This window comes from Platalea leucorodia (assembly GCF_965183815.1).
Source record: "Platalea leucorodia genome assembly, chromosome: 4".
Lineage (NCBI taxonomy): Eukaryota > Metazoa > Chordata > Aves > Pelecaniformes > Threskiornithidae > Platalea > Platalea leucorodia.
The window spans coordinates 67,630,650-67,646,764 of NC_138826.1; the positions used below are offsets into that span (position 1 = coordinate 67,630,650).

The following is a 16,115-nucleotide window of genomic DNA, read 5'->3' on the forward strand; positions in this document are numbered from 1 at the left end:
ATCCCACACAGGATGTATGTGAGCTTTATGGCTTTTACACGCAGTGCATGCATGACAGCTGCTAGAGACCAAACTGGGGACTTGAACTGCAAGCTGGAGTTGTTACCATTCAAGCTAAAAAGCCAAACTTCTACAGCTGGTGTTATAGCCCCAGTGGTAGCACAAACTTGCCATTAGCTGTCTGTAAGAGGTTAGGATTGATCTGGAGCCTGGTTTCTGGTGTGGACTATGCATTTTGGCCTAAGCTCTGGTGGACAGTTTTGGAGCAGATAGTGTGGCTTTCTAAGGTATTGAAGCTAGGAAATCCCATTCATACCATGTTAGCTTAATGTTTTAATAAATCTCACTTGGATTATTCAATATTGAGTTCAAGATAGCTTTTATTTTTAATGGACAACATGGAACATCCTCAGTGGGCATGGCAAGGGAGCCACGTACTAGAAGTTTGCTAGAACTCCCCAGGCCTCCTCCCAGACCATCTGTGCTGGCAGACAAGATTAGGGCTTCCAGCTCTTTGCCACCACTTTGTGCTGGAGATTATGACACGCACTAACCTGTGGGTGAATGACTGTGAGTGAAAAAAGGAAAAATGTCACCTGAGTTCGTTTAAACTGCCATCACTTAGATGCTACTCTTTCACTGATTTAATTGATGACCTTTGTAAAACCAGCTGATCTTGCCTAAAGCAAACTTGGGTCCATTCGAGTGAACAGATCTGCTGTCAGCACTCTGAAATCAGTAACTATCTGGGGAGTACAACAAACATCTGGAGATGGTAACTTCTCCTGCCACCATAGTGGGATCCAGAAGACAGTGTCTCATTATGGTCTGATAGGCTTCTGATAGGCTGTAAGGAGAGAACTGGAAGATCATTGAAAATTCCCTCTAGGAAAGTAGGGTGAATCAAAAGTATACGAGCAATACAGTCTTGCAATGCCTTTTGTAATCATTAAAAATTTACCTGATGGGTTGGTGATGCCTTCAGCTGAGAAACTGAAATAAAAGTTGGCAAATTATGGAAGGAATAAGATTACCTTTGCTGCTTGGATGCAAGAGAGAGAGTGGATCATCAGTGCTTCCATTGACACCTATAATAAAGCTAAGTTGTAGCACAAACTTGTGCCGCAAGGCCACAAATCCATTTTTATACCACAGCCACAGTATGTAACTCCCACTGTGGTCTGCACGGATGGAGTTACAGTGTTGTGTAGTATCCCTCACTGATCTAAGCCCAGTGCTGATGCTAAGTTATGAAGCAAATCATTTTGAACTGTACATTTCCTACTGTTCATTGCTTTCCAGCACAGGCCTTTTTTCCCCCCCTCTCTTTTCATTGAAGTGTTTTCAATTTTTGAAACATTTCTGATCAACTCATTTGCAATAAAGACTCAGGATTTTCAGGGATCAAACCAGCCCTCAACAGTCTGAGAATCAGGGAGCTGAAATAACAAGAGAAGGGCCAGTCCAGAGGGTCGGTACCTCTGCTTATTACTAAACCAAAGGAACAGCTGCACAGCAGAGCTCTGCCAACAAGTAACTTTAGGTTGCTTTTTTTTTTAATAATAAGAAAAATGGAAGTCCATTATTTTACTGCCCTGCAACACAGTCAGCTTTATTAAATCTGAAGACAGCTACTTTTAGCAGAAGGAATGAAAATTGGAAGCCCAATATATTACCGCAATGTTCTGCTACTGAATCAATGCTTGTTAATAATATATAAACTATCGCTCAGTCTGTTTTGCTGTAGAAATCATTAGCATTATCAGTTTCTCTTATCCCCATATCTTTTTTTTTTTTAAATTTTAAAACAATCTGCTTTATAAAATATACATCTCTATGTATCAGGTACCATTATTATGGAATTGCAGTGAAAGAAAACTCCCAGTATTATGATGTGATGTATTCTAAAAAAGGAGCAGCCTGGGTCAACGAAACAGGAAAAAAAGAAGTAACCAAACAGACAGTGGCGTATTCACCACGATCCAAACTGGGAACATTACTGCCAGAGTTTCCAAATGTCAAAGATCTAAATCTGCCAGCCAGTCTGCCAGAGGAGAAGGTAACACTTTGGAAATCTTTTCTCGGCTTGTCTTGGGTTTTTTTCCCTGCTCTGGTTGAAAGCTTTGTCTAAAATATAAAGACTTTAAATTAGAGAGAGTTTAATAATGCTTTGACTTTATTTATGGGCGACTTAATTACTTCATATAACAGGAAGAAATATCTTCCCTTAAAATAGGCAGCTGACGCTATCAGCTGTACAATATTTCTAAATCCTGTGCACACTTTTTTTTACAGTTACATTACATAGAGCAGGTGAGGTTTGAGGGTAACTGTTTTTAAGTATGTTGTAGCTCTTTAATCTGCAAACACATTTGAGGGCAAACTGGAAAACAGTTTTGATGCTTTCTTGAGCAGAGAGGGACTTAGTGCATTTCTTATCCTTCTAGACTAGAAATCAAGAGAATCCTATCTGCATATATGACAAAAGTGCTCTGGCCGCTCTTGGCTGAGCTTGCTAGTTTTCTGATGCTATTCACATGTGTAGTATCAATGTAAAGTGGACAAAAGAATAGGGTTTTATAGTTCTTTATGTCCTAATTAGGGCCACATTCTCGTCTTTGATCTCACTGAGGCTTTTTGCTCCTCTTACATTTGAAGAATCCCCATTGACATAGAAAAATCCATGAATTCAAAGGGAGAATTTACTTTTAAGAAGAAAACTCATCTTACAGCTAATCTAACTAATCTAACTAGACTCTAACCGATTTCATTATTTTTGCAATTGTGCGTAGGTCAGATAAGAAAAAACTTACTTTATTGTGCTCTATATTCTGATAGTTTTAAAAGTGGATTTCTTAAAGTAGAACGATCTTTTGTGTGTCTCCCTCATTCTTTTTCAGGTTTCTACCTTTATTATGATGTATAGAACTCACTGTCAGAGGATACTAGACACTGTAATAAGAGCAAACTTTGATGAGGTATGGTTGGAAACTACAGTTGTAATTTAATGATACATAAGGTATTAATGGATGTAAGAGCTTATTTTGAATGCGATATTACAAACTTATGGTTTTGTGGTGGCCAATCCTTTTCACGAATAATGAACAATAGCTATACCTGAGTACATAATATGTGGCCGATAGCGTTAAATCTCACGTGTAACACTGTACGAGTTAGAGGAACAAAAGCAATGGGAATGTGTTTGTCTCTTCATTCTCCAGCAAGATTAAGGTAGCAATGTCCCCTTACAAGATGTTGGACAATCCAGTTCTTACAACTCAAGAAGTGTGTCCACCACCACTTCTCTAAGCTTCGAGTTGGGACTGAGCTCTGTTTGAAGGAATTCCCCTGAGTGTTCAGCACAAACCCAGGGCAGGTGCCACAGCCCAAATGGTGGGCTCTGCTGGTCTATTAACAATGGTGCAGGGCAGTGGGGGGCCTACAGCCTCCCAGACATCCCAGAAAGCTGTAGCTGAAGTCCCTGATTGCTCAGCTGGACTGCAGTGCAGCTAGGAACACACACACTGCTCAGCAGTTGATACAATCCATTAGAGATGGATAAGGTTTGTCCCTGCTGCATATCTGACTGAATCTGAGGGTTTTCCAGCAGTGCGTGCAGACAGCTCTATAATTAGAGCTGAAAAATAAAATATTACTGGAATGCAAGCAGTTTTAGATTATATGTGGAGAACGCCTCTAGCCCAGGAAAACAAATCTGACTATGGAGATGCTGAGGGCCTGATTCAAATATGACATCCAGGTCCTGGAAAAAATCAAAGGAAATGGGTCTTTGACTCTGCGTTCTGAACAATGGCAAGATATTCCCAGCTTTTCTTCCTAACTGTTTAATTCTCACACTCTTCTGGTTTAAAGCTGAGGCTCCTCTAAGTCGTCGTACCCAGTCTATATGTTTCCATGTAAAGAAATATGTAACACATATTCAGGAAGTTTTGCTGGATGAGTTTCAGAATACTTTCTTAAGAGCAGGATGTTACTTTTTGTTAGGGAATCTGTCAGAATCAGTGGTGGGGAAGGGGCTCAGCAGCAACAATATATAAACGGCAAATATTCTTTACTGCACCTGGTGTGGTTACTTATTTCAGTACAGATTGTGTGCAAAAGGTTATCACTTATGAATGCTGGTGTTCTGACCCCTGTAGAACTGATCATATCATTCACTGAGTAACACCTTTATTTCCTAAATGAAAATTTTCAGAGGTATATTTTGCTGTGTCTGAAATCTCCTCCCCATTTTCTTTTTTGTCTTTCTCCATTCTTTCTCCTCTTTCCTTCATAGTGGAGGAAAGAAGAAATCTAAAAATGTAGTGTTTCTTTCCCAAATGAAGACAGAAAATGGTATATTGACCCCTGTAAGCTATGTGCCATCCTCCTCTCCCTCCCTACACCAAGCCCTAGATTGCATTCCTTTGTATACAGAGACAGAGAGCAAAGAGAGAGAAAAAGGCTTGATATGTGGAAGCCAAAGAGTTACACTCACCAGCCATTGATGGAAGGTAAAAATAAGGTGGTTCCCATGGGTCTCTATACTGTAGTAACACAAAGACACCCTGTCACTAACTCAGAGTGTCTCCTCACCTTTTGGTTGATGATCCCATTGTGCACTGCGTTACAGTATAAGCCTGTCTAGTTAAGGAATATGCCTTGCCTGTGTTGTACACCATCAGTCCAGCTCTGGGGTTGAAACAAATGCTATATAAGCAGGGTCATTTAAGGAAAATGGAATTATGTGTCCTTTAATTATTTTCACTTAAACATTCCTGCTTCTTCTTGTGATTGCAGGTTCAAAGTTTTCTTTTGCACTTTTGGCAAGGGATGCCTCCTCATATGCTGCCTGTATTGGGTTCTTCAACTGTAGTGAATATAGTGGGAGTTTGTGATTCAATTCTGTACAAAGCAATTTCTGGAGTTTTGATGCCAACGGTACTACAAGCATTACCTGACAGGTCAGTATAGCTAGCAGCAGTGACCACTTTTAGCTCAGCTGTCTTTGTTATATGTCTTTTCTTCAAGAGTGGCACTAGTTCTCAGAAAGCGGCTTCCGGCCACCCGTTTCCTGAGTTTAAATCACAGTGTCAATTGAAAGGAATTGAAGAGCTGACATGTTCCTGAAGAAATGTTCAGATTTTAACAAGACTTGTATTGTGGAAAAACTTGTTATTTTTTGTGTGATAAAGGATACCACCTTCTTGGCTTATTAACGTGAAGCTGATAGTCATGCCCTAACTTTCAGGTAATGTCAGAAATCTGCAGGCTGCAGAGTGACACACTATCTTCTGAAAATTTCAGACACTTTTCTGCTCGTCTGGGATAACAGCATAACAGTATTCTGAATTATAGTGACAAAAGGAGCTGGCCTGGCTGCTCTATTTGTAAATACTCACGTGCATATTCAGACACTGCAACCTAAGCATTTGTCTGTGTTTACACTCTTGGAACCCAATTGCTATTCTGCTTGCCAGGAGTATAAAACATGAAGATCATACTTGTGAAGTCTTGGACAAGCTGTTTTAATTTAAATACTATCCCATGAAGAACAGATGCATGCTTATTTTAGGATCACTTTATTAATATTAGCAAATATTTGTCTCCTTTGTTTCAAAGCTAAATTCACTTTTCCATTCCATGTGGTGGATCTCAGTTGTTCTCTTCCTGCCTGGAGCTCATCTGAGTCCAAGAAGTCTTGTTTATATAGGTAAAGCAGGACAGAGATCAGCAGTTCCCAGCAAAAAGTATAATCACTGAGTGCAGTCAACCTGTTTCCCCCTTTGATTTACCTAATATGAGCATCAGGAAACTCTCTTTTTCTAAATATATCCGTACACCTTTAGTACTATTTGACTGATGTTTTCCTGAGGTTGAGTAATTTGTTAAGAATATTGCTCTAGGAGTTTATTATTGGTGCTGTATATTTGGCCCTCAAGATTTTAAAGCATCTCTAATTATGGCAAATGTTTTCAAGATGTTGTTCTGCTCTCCTATGTGCACTGTATGACTGCTAAAGTACAGGTAAAGTATTTTTTTCCACAAGAAACCTGTTATAAGCATGGGCTTTCCTTGATAAGACATGTACATTTTTACAGGCTTTGCCCCTCACCCCCCCAAATCTATTTCATTGGAAGGATTAAACAGAACAGCAGTCCTTTTCTCAAGCTGCTTAGTTCTTTCATAGCAAATAAGGAGAGACTTGAGTGTGAATATAGACTTTTGTAATGCATATAAAGGGCCAGATTGTGGCTATTAAGCCATAGCCTGCACTGGAGGGGGTGAAGAAGGGTCTCATTGCAATGGAAGCTCCTGAAGGAAATCTTGCTGACTCAGCCAGAATCCTCTGAGGGACTTCCTGGGAACAAATGTTGGCTGTCCAGAAAAGCCACTTTTTACTGGGTACAGCAGTTGTCATCCATCCCCTGTCCTGTTAGGTGTCTGCGAGGAGCAGAGCAGGCCTACGGCCATGTTTATTTTACCAGCTCTGTTCTCAGTGCAGAGTGTTAGGAGTACAAACAGAAGCTGCCTGGCTGAAAGAGGGAAAGCTCCTTGCATCTTTCCTCTCTCTCTCATCTGTGTCTCTCAAGTATTGCTACGGGCAGTGCAGCTCGGTCTGGCAGAACCAACTGTTAGGCTCCCCTGCACAACACCCTGCAATTTTCCTGGAAACTGTCGTTTTATATTGAGCAGTTCCAAGAAGAAGGGCAGAATGAGCTGGCTACCAAGTTTAGCAGGAAATGATGGAGCCATCAGGAAAGAGTCGTAAGGGAGAAGAGAGAAATCTCACTTGTCTGGGAAAGTTCCTGTCCTGTGCAGAGCTAAGCAGGCAGGTCCTGCTCCGCCCCCACTTCCCCCACCTTTGTGGGCTTGGCCTGGAAATTCCTCCCCACCATCATCACCCACTCACTGGCTCCAGCCTGCAGCAAAGTTGGTTGTTGCTTCACGTGCACATCCCTGTGTACGTCTGTATAAATGTGGGCATAGCTGAGGTGAAATCCAAAGCTTGATCTATTGTCTTCTTTAAAGAGTTGTGATTTTATATATTTATGTTTGAACAGAGTGGGAATGATTTTATTTTAAGCTAAGAATACTGTTTGTAAGTATGAATGCAGTGCAGTACAGAGACTTTCACTCTTTGTGAGGTTTTGAACAAAGTAACATGTTTTGCTTTTCCTGCAAATATTTTCAGAAGTTTTTCTTCACGCCTACAAACCAAAATATGTCGGCAACTCTACATAATAGTGAGTTGTAAGTAACTGACCCATAGTCTTCACACATTCACAGATTTTTAGTATAAAGCACAGAGTAAACATGTTCTGATGTCATGATTTCTGTTTTCAGTTTGACACAGGTGATCCGAAAGTTTGCAAAGCAACTGGATGAGTGGCTGAAAGTAGCTCTCCACGATTTACCAGAAAATCTACGAAATATCAAATTTGAATGTATGTATTGCCCAATCTCTCTCCTATTAACCTGGGATGTATATAGTGTTTATTGAATTACAAATTAATGGGAAGTGAGACTACTGTTCTTTTAGGAATTAAAACCTGTCAGCATTATAAATCTTGTATTCACTTACAATCTCCACTTGTTCATGAGAACCAATTTCATTTAGTGAAATGAGGCACTGCTCAAAATGAGAAGAATTGCTTTTCCTTTCTTGTGGATTCTGATAAGAAATTAATTTTGTTGATAGTAAGCAAACATTAGGGATGATATTAGGCAAAGGAAATTATTAAACAAACCTTTAGGCTAGCACAATTTGAATACAGCTTGAGGCCCTTACTCAAAAAAGTGCCAGAGTTAAAAATGAAGGAGATCAAATTACCCTGTCACCACAGGAAAGGGCACTAGTCCTTTTCAGACATGCTTTGTAGATGCCTGCAGTGCACATCACCTATTGATAAAGCCTGCTTTATTTCACGGCTCTCAATTCTTTGCCTTTCATGAGCACTAAATTCCACACCACAAAGTTAAAGGAAAAAAAAAAAAAACCTAATTTAGGAGAAGGATTAGCTATTTTGATCAGCATGGAAAGTTAGGTGTATATTTTACTGAGAGCAGTCAGGATATAAATTGGAACAACTAACTTTTTGCATTGTTTACTAATTCATTTTAAAAATTACACAAAGTCAGAATTGAGAATATGCTTTATCATATCTTTGTCAGTTCAAAAATATTGAGAATCCGCAACAGCAAAATCTTTTCTGATTTTACAGGAAGAGAGAACGAGACAGACAATACACTTTGTTGTCATTCTTAATCTACTCTTTAACTGCCTCTATGTACAGTACAGAGGGTAAACCTACTCTGTGGCCACATCTAATGCCTGTTTGGATAGATCTGCAAGTGTTTGGTGATTTTAGTGTAAGGAAAAACTTGAGAGCATCCTGGCTTTTACATGAGCCTTTGTTGCTTCTGCAGTTGTTTCTGCCTCATCAGAATTTGTGATAGTGAACACAGCCAATGGAGGTACTGACAGGAGTAACTGCAAGCCTTGGTCAGGTTTACAGTTCCAGAGTCACAGAGTTCAGAAAAAAGATGTACAATAACAACATTTTAAAATCCAAGTATAGGAAACATCTTAATACAAGGTCCATATTGCTTTGAAAGAGCTAAAATAGGAGCAGAGGACTGGCAAGTACCTCCAAGGCCAGCTTACCCCTTAGCGTGTTAGTACATCATGTAATCTCTTTCAGAAAGTTTGATCAAATTCTACCTGAAACTGATTTTAGCTCCTACTAGTCCAGTCGCAAGACTCCTCCAAAACTTGTTTGCATTAAGACTTAGCAACCTTTTCTAATTTCTGCACATAATGTAGCTATCCTTATTTTATGTCCACTTGTTCTTGCACCAACATTTTTCTTTCTATTAAATAGTTCTTTCTGGTCTTCTGTTCCTTTGTATATCAAGAGAAAATTTGCTATGCTGAACAAGTGGAGCCTTTCCATTGTCCTCTACATTTCTGTTGTCATCTCATTATTCACAGCATCTATAAATCATTGCTTGCAGTATGCCTCTGTAAAACTGATTGAGCATCCAGATTTAAGGTTTTCAGGTCAAAGTTTAAACTAAGTTAAAACTGGGCTATTTGAATGAACTTTATGTAGCCACAGTTGTGTATAGGAAACTGGATATATTTTTTTGTTCTTGTTTTAATTTAGTCTTTTCAGAAATAATTTTCTTTATTTGGCACAGTATGTAAATATGTATCTCTTCTTTCCTGCAGTGTCCAGAAGATTCTCACAAATACTCCGGCGACAGACATCACTAAATCATCTCTGCCAGGTAAATATTTGGACAGGCTGGATCGATGGGCTGAGGCCAACTGTATGAGATTCAACAAGGCTCAGTGCTGGGTCCTGCACTTGGGTCACAACAACCCCATGCAACGCTACAGGCTTGGGGAAGAGTGGCTGGAGAGCTGCCTGGCAGAAAAGGACCTGGGGGTGCTGGTTGACAGCTGCCTGAACATGAGCCAGCAGTGTGCTCAGGTGGCCAAGAGGGCAACGGCATCCTGGCCTGTATCAGGAACAGTGTGGCCAGCAGGACCAGGGAGGTGATAGTGCCCCTCTACTCGGCACTGGTGAGGCCGCACCTCGAGTGCTGTGTTCAGTTTTGGGCCCCTCACTACAAGAAGGACATGGAGGTGCTAGAGTGTGCCCAAAGAAGGACAACGAAGCTGGTGAAGGGTCTGGAGCACAAGTCTTATGAGGAGTGGCTGAGGGAGCTGGGGTTGTTTAGTTTGGAGAAGAGGAGGCTGAGGGGAGACCTTATTGCTCTCTACAACTACCTGAAAGGAGGGTGTAGCGAGGTGGGGGTTGGTCTCTTCTCCCAAGTAACAAGCGATAGGACGAGAGGAAACGGCCTCAAGTTGTGCCAGGGAAGATTTAGATTAGATATTAGGAAAAAATTCTTCATGGAGAGAGTGGTTAGGCATTGGAACAGGCTGCCCAGGGAAGTGGTGCAGTCACAGTCCCTGGAAGTCTTCAAACAACATGTGGATGTGGTGCTTAGGGACATGGTTTAGAGCTGGACCTGGCAGTTAGGTTAATGGTTGGACTTGATGATCTCAGAGGTCTTTTCCAACCTTAATGATTCTATGATTCTATGATATTTTAGTTACCCAAGTTTGCTGAATGCCATTTTTACTGACTTTTCAAATAATTTTATGAATTGGCAGGCTGGACTTTCCCCAAAGAGGAAGAGATCATGTTAGCAGTTTGTCTCCAATATTTTTTATGACCATCTTTACAAAATCAAAAAGTAATCAGCAAAAAATGCTTTTATAGACAACTAGCAACCCCTGATAATTAAATTCAGCAGGGAACTTTTATTTAAAAAAAAATATTATTTGATTTGAGGAGATGGTTCATTTCCATTAGATAAATGAGAGGCATTCCTTTGGTTTCAGAGCAGTTTGTATCAGGCCTATTGCAAAGTAAGAAAAATTTCTATATGCCTGACAAAAAATTCAAAGTCTAATTGTATATTATAAATCAAATGCAAATTAGTAAAAAACAAAATGGTTGAACCACTGGGATTTTAAATAGAAATATTCTTGCAACCATAGCAAATGAATATAAAAAATACTCTGAAGTGTTTGTTTTTCACCAGTTAGTTTAGATCACAATTACCTATCAAAAATTCATGAGGCCAAATCCTGTGTAGTACAAAAAGGAGGAGGACGCATTGAATTCATTGATGTTTCACCCAGGTATTGGAGCAGACTCTTTGATTCCCCCTGTCACACTGAAAGCTCCACTTTTGGAAGGTGTATCCAACACCCCAGGTTAGCCCTGTTCGTGGTGAAGCCCACAGGAAGAAGCTCTGAGGAAAAAAAAAACATTCCTGGAAGGACTTCTTTGTAGATTTCTTCCTCCATTATTTTAGTGATGGAGGCAGAGATGCCAGTGCTATCTTTCCCCCAACATTTTGGATCATCACTGAACTTTGGAGGTGCATAGGGATTCAGAGGAAATCAAGATACAGATACTTCTGCATCAGACCTGGGATCAAACAGTTTGCTTACATGAAGGACTCTTCAAATGCATAATTTCTTTGGGGAAGCTGATAACCTTAGTGTGGGTTATCATCTCTGCTTAACTTACAGAGATCTGGTGTATGTTATATGACCATGACCTTGTGTCACTTCTTTTCCTCTCAGCCCATCCTCCCCATTATCAACAGCAGACCCCTGTCTTAACCAGCCAAGAAGCAGATCTGATGTGGAGACAAATGAGCTTTAGCCTTTTCATGTGGCTGAGGGAAGCATGAGAGTCTTCATAGTTTGGGACAGGGGAGGGTGCAAACCCGAGTGGGGTTTGTGTGGTTTTGGCTTGATTTTTCTTATTGCTTTTTGGTTTTGAACTGAAGCTGGTCAAGAAAACCAACAGAGCTGTTAGAGATTAAGGAGTCTAGCAACAGCACCACCAGATTAGGGTTGCTCATCAGGGTTTGTGGTGGATGCAAGCAAAATACTTGCAGTTGATTAGGCAAAATGACTCGGGAGTTCTCTGTGGTTAGAGGGCCCTGTAATGTCCCTAAGACATCAAGCTGGTGGGTGGGGGTGCATGAGGAAAATCAACTTAGTGAGCCTAGCTAAGGAAGCGTAAAAGGGGATAAAGCCTATTTTTTAACCTAATAAGCCATGAACTAATGAATAGATTGGATTGGATTACAGGCATCAAGAACGGTGATCCACAGTGCAGACATCACATTTCAAATGCTCGAGGACTGGAGGAATGTGGATCTGAATAGCATTACCAAACAAACCCTCTATACTATGGAGGACTCACGGGAGGAACACAGAAAGCTCATCATACAATGTAAGAGCAAAACCCTCAAATAAAGCCAGGTGAACTTGGTTTCCTGCTGGAAACAAAGCTCAGTGAAAGTAACACTGGTTTTGCAGCCATTGGTTTGCTTGGAGGCTTAAGAAAATATAGAGACATTTATCAAAATATAAGGCAAAGCCCTGTCAAGGTCTTATATTTTGAGGCATAGATCTGGGCACTCTTCCATTGACAAGTTTCTTTCTAGTATCCAGAACGGCCAGTGGCACAAAACTTGCACCCAAATTCAGGAGGATTTTTTTATATGAACTTGAGCAAACTAAATCTATGAGTTAATCATTGAATCTGATAAACTCCAGTCTCTCCTACTGTAGAATTGCAGGAGAGCTGTCTTTTTAATGGCTTTGATGCTAAAGTGACTGTGTATTTGAGTCCCTTGTAAACTTTTATTTATAAAAATCTCCATTTTACACAGTGTTTTCATAAACAAGATAATTTGATGGGGTAAGCTTTTACCCTGAACTTTTATGAGTAAATAGAAGTCCCGCAACAAGCAAGCTCATTGATTAATGTATATTCTGCCTGGTATAGTGAAAGGCATGAACTGAAAAGTGACTTTGGAGATGTGGCAAATTGGTTTTAGAGTCAAAGATCTTTTGCAAATGTAAAATTTAACTTGCATTGTCCAACAAGTGTGCATGGTTGTAAGTTTAAGTGTAACCCTAAGCGCACCGAGTTTGTCCCTCGGAGGCATCAGAGGTGACCAGCTTTGTCTTTAGCATCATTCATAACCTCAGTTCCCTGTCAACCCACCTGTTGTATTGCCGTCTCTCTCCTGAGGAGGACCAGTCATCTTTTATCCAGAACCAACCTTAATGGGGAGCAACCCAAGCAGCCACTTGTGGGAGCCCTGCAAGGGTAGGTTTGCTGGTGGGGTAACTCTTGCAGTGAGTGGCTGGGAAGAGGAGGGGTGACACCTTCACATTCACACTGGACCCTGCAAGGTTGACTTTGGCACTCGTCCCACCGTGTTGACACTAGAAGTCTTCTCCCCAGTTTAGGGACGGGTCTTGCATTCTCTGTTAGCTCTGTTTTCCAGCGAGAGGTGCTTGGTACTCTTTCCTCTCCTTCTTAACCCTTGATTCATTTCCTGACATGGCCCTCTTCCCTTTTGAGGAGATAGAAACTTGACATGGAGGTAGCGTATAGTGGGACTGGAGTCCAGAAGCTGGGTGCATCCTTCTGTCATCTGTTGTTTTCAGTATCTACCCAACATCCTCTTACGGTCCAAAAGAGAAAGAGTTCTTGAAGTTATAATCCCTAGTAGCAGCAACAGGTTTGGCTCTCATTCAGAAAAACCTTACTGTTTAGGAAAGCTTTTTGTTTATGCGCTATGTACATGTAATCAAATCAAATGGAGTTTTCCTGAATGCTAATGGATTTGAACACGTTTTTCCATATTTTAGGCCCATATAGTCCAATAAACAATTACCCAGAAATGGTAACCTAATATGAATGTTCATCATGAGATGGGATTCCACTGAGATGTGCAGATATGTATAGAGATTATTCTAGAACTTATTTTTTTTTTCCCATCTTTGATGTTTATTCTACTTGGCCAAAGATCTTTTCAAAGATCACACTCTGTAGGACTCATGTGACATGGAATTAAGGCTCGCTTTTCACATTCTTGGTATTAATAACCAAGAAAGTACAATTTCCAGCTACTGTAACTGGAAAAAAAAATGTTTATAAGCCTATAAGCAAGGTTAGAGAAAAACAGAAAAAAATCACTGGGTATAAGAGAAGCTCTTTCCTGCTCTGCTATGGTAGCTGTCTTTGACATGGTTTCTTCTTTATTCCCTCTTTCTCAGATCCTGTTGAGGTATTTTTAACAGTCACTAAAGGCTAAACGTTTACTTTTCTCAAATAGGTCGTTGTACACAGTTGCATTGCTCCAGCAACAAAGCAGGCAACTGATTCATTTTTCCACTCTTGCTCCCTTCTTTGCACAGCGTATGAATTACTTCATCTGTTGTATCAGGCAGTTTTTGTCCAGCCAAATACTCAGGTAAGGAAACAACATTTAGATTTCTCTGTGATCCTGTTCTGAATAAAGAGAGGTTGCCCATTCAATGAAACAAGATAAGGGTGGCCCAAACATCATTATTTCCCTTCTTCCCCAACTGATGTTTCTGACCATCCAGCCTTTGCAAGTCTAAGTTAAACAAAGTTAAAGTCAGGTGTGAAGCAAATGCATTCCTGCTCGTCTTGCTGATCCAAGTTGGAGACCAGGGAGCTAGTTCTTTGCATTATTCTCGGGTAGCCTCTCTGGCTCACTTCTCTAGCTATCATCTCTAAGCTTTGCCTCTTCCACCTCACTCACTATCTTTCCTATGGTGGGAAATTCCTTCTTCCTGTTATTTATAATTAAGCAAAAATGGAAATGCGTAGCACATTGAGATCATCCTGTAACACAGCAGGTAGAAAGTATCTTTCTTCTTGGCTTACTGGGCCTTTTTATTTTACCTGAGTTGAAGAACAGTTTCTTAAGGTGTAAAAGGACATTATTCTTTGTCTTCCAGTCATGGATTCTCATAAACAAACTACAGACTTGCAGTTTTAAGAGCTGCAGTTGAATGACTTGATTGTTTTTACTTTCTATATTAAAATATTAATATGTGTACTTGGGAGAGGTTAAAAAGTATTCAGGTTGCTTTTGGAAACTCTTCTTGATAAATTCAGTATAGCATTTGTGCATTGGTAGCAATTTGTTTTGAAGAAGCAGAAGTTCATGGAAATTCTTTGTGTATGTGTCTGGCATTGCAAACAGATGATTTGCAGAAGTTAAATCATGTTTTTGCAACTAAAGCATTATACAGATGCTTATCAACAATACTCATCCACTCAGTGCTTAGAAGATTCTTTATGCATTTCTAAATCAATTTCATGCATGACCTTTTTTCATCACCAGGGTCAAGGCCTAGCTTCGCGCTCTTCGTAGAGAACACCATAAACTTTTCACTTCCGGGCACACCAGACAGCTGAAGCTTAAATCAAAAGATTAATTTTAAACAATAGTTCCTGATTTGCTCCCATTAAAATACCACTTCCAATGACTCCATCACTTTCAGTAGAAACAAGATAAAAGACCAAGCAAACTTATTGGGTCAGCACCAAGAAAGACATACTTATTATAGCTAAGCAATCTATATTATAAAAAGCACAGCAAACTTGTGATGTTATTGGCAGCTTTTTGTGATTTGTTTCTCTTTTGTTTGAAATGGAATCCAAGTACTGAGGTGGGATATTTTTTCTTTATCTGCCAGTATATCAGGAGTTTGATCACCTTCTGGAGGAGCAGTCCCCCATTGAGTCATACATCGAGTGGCTGGATTCCATGGTGGACAGATGCGTTGTAAAGGTTGGTAAGCAGGACTAAGGAGTCAGTGATGTGCATTATGAGTTTTATTCAGGTCATAGATTTTTAGGAAAAAAAAAAAAAAAGCCAGGCAATGGTCACAAGTAGGAGTAAAGCAGCAGTGGGCAAAATCTCACCAGTTTTCAGGCTCAGTATGAGAACTGCTCACATTCAGGATTCTGCTTTTTTCTGCTCTTGTCTAGTCTATCCTAAAAGGTGATATTCAAGAATGGAATAGGGTTGAGTTTTTCAAACAAATAAATATTTCAGGGGTACGGAGAGATGAGTTCAGAGTCATCCTAACTACATAGTGCAAAGAAAAAGCATAATCTAGTCTGGCCTTTTAAGATTTTAATGAAAGGGATATTTAGGCTAGCTAATTCATTTATATACATTCAAATGTAAAGATGAAAGTCTACATTATGGTTCAGTCAAGGACAGACTTATCTTGCCTTTCGAGCTTGTTTGGGATACCAAGGACTTGTATTTTATTTTAATTTAAGTGCATGCAGAAACCTACTAAGAAATCTTTAAAAAATATTTTCAAAAGTGATCAGGCATCACCATAATTTTACATAGAGTATGAAACTATATGACTGACTATTTTAACTTCTGTCACTAACTATACTTTGTATTATGATGTTCTATTAGGATTTCAACTCTTCATTCCAGTTGTTAGAGCTAAGAAGTAGAAAAAAAATAAAAAATATGCTGCATCTCTCTCTGCTGCAAAAGATCCATACAGAAAACAACAGATACTTCCCCAGATTACTTGAAGTAGTTTGATAGTTTGGGGGAACTTTTCTTTTAGTCAATGGAATGCAATTTGAAATTCAGACCATAACTGTTAATTTTCATGAAGAACTTGACATGAATTTTATTAGCTAACTGGA

General features: G+C 39.8%; 1 protein-coding gene across 1 annotated transcript in view; it reads left to right on the forward strand.

Annotated features, from left to right (window-relative positions):
• The window catches only part of RFX4 (regulatory factor X4), a gene marked incomplete at both ends in the record, with an annotated part of 98,195 nt that overhangs the window by 48,701 nt on the left and 33,379 nt on the right, over nucleotides 1–16,115 (forward strand). Inside the window, 7 exons of the mRNA XM_082309277.1 lie at nucleotides 1,846–2,059; nucleotides 2,901–2,978; nucleotides 4,801–4,964; nucleotides 7,348–7,448; nucleotides 9,236–9,294; nucleotides 11,690–11,834; nucleotides 15,131–15,229. Coding sequence (XP_082165403.1) covers nucleotides 1,846–2,059; nucleotides 2,901–2,978; nucleotides 4,801–4,964; nucleotides 7,348–7,448; nucleotides 9,236–9,294; nucleotides 11,690–11,834; nucleotides 15,131–15,229 — 860 coding nt within the window. The remainder of the gene's footprint in view (nucleotides 1–1,845; nucleotides 2,060–2,900; nucleotides 2,979–4,800; nucleotides 4,965–7,347; nucleotides 7,449–9,235; nucleotides 9,295–11,689; nucleotides 11,835–15,130; nucleotides 15,230–16,115) is intronic.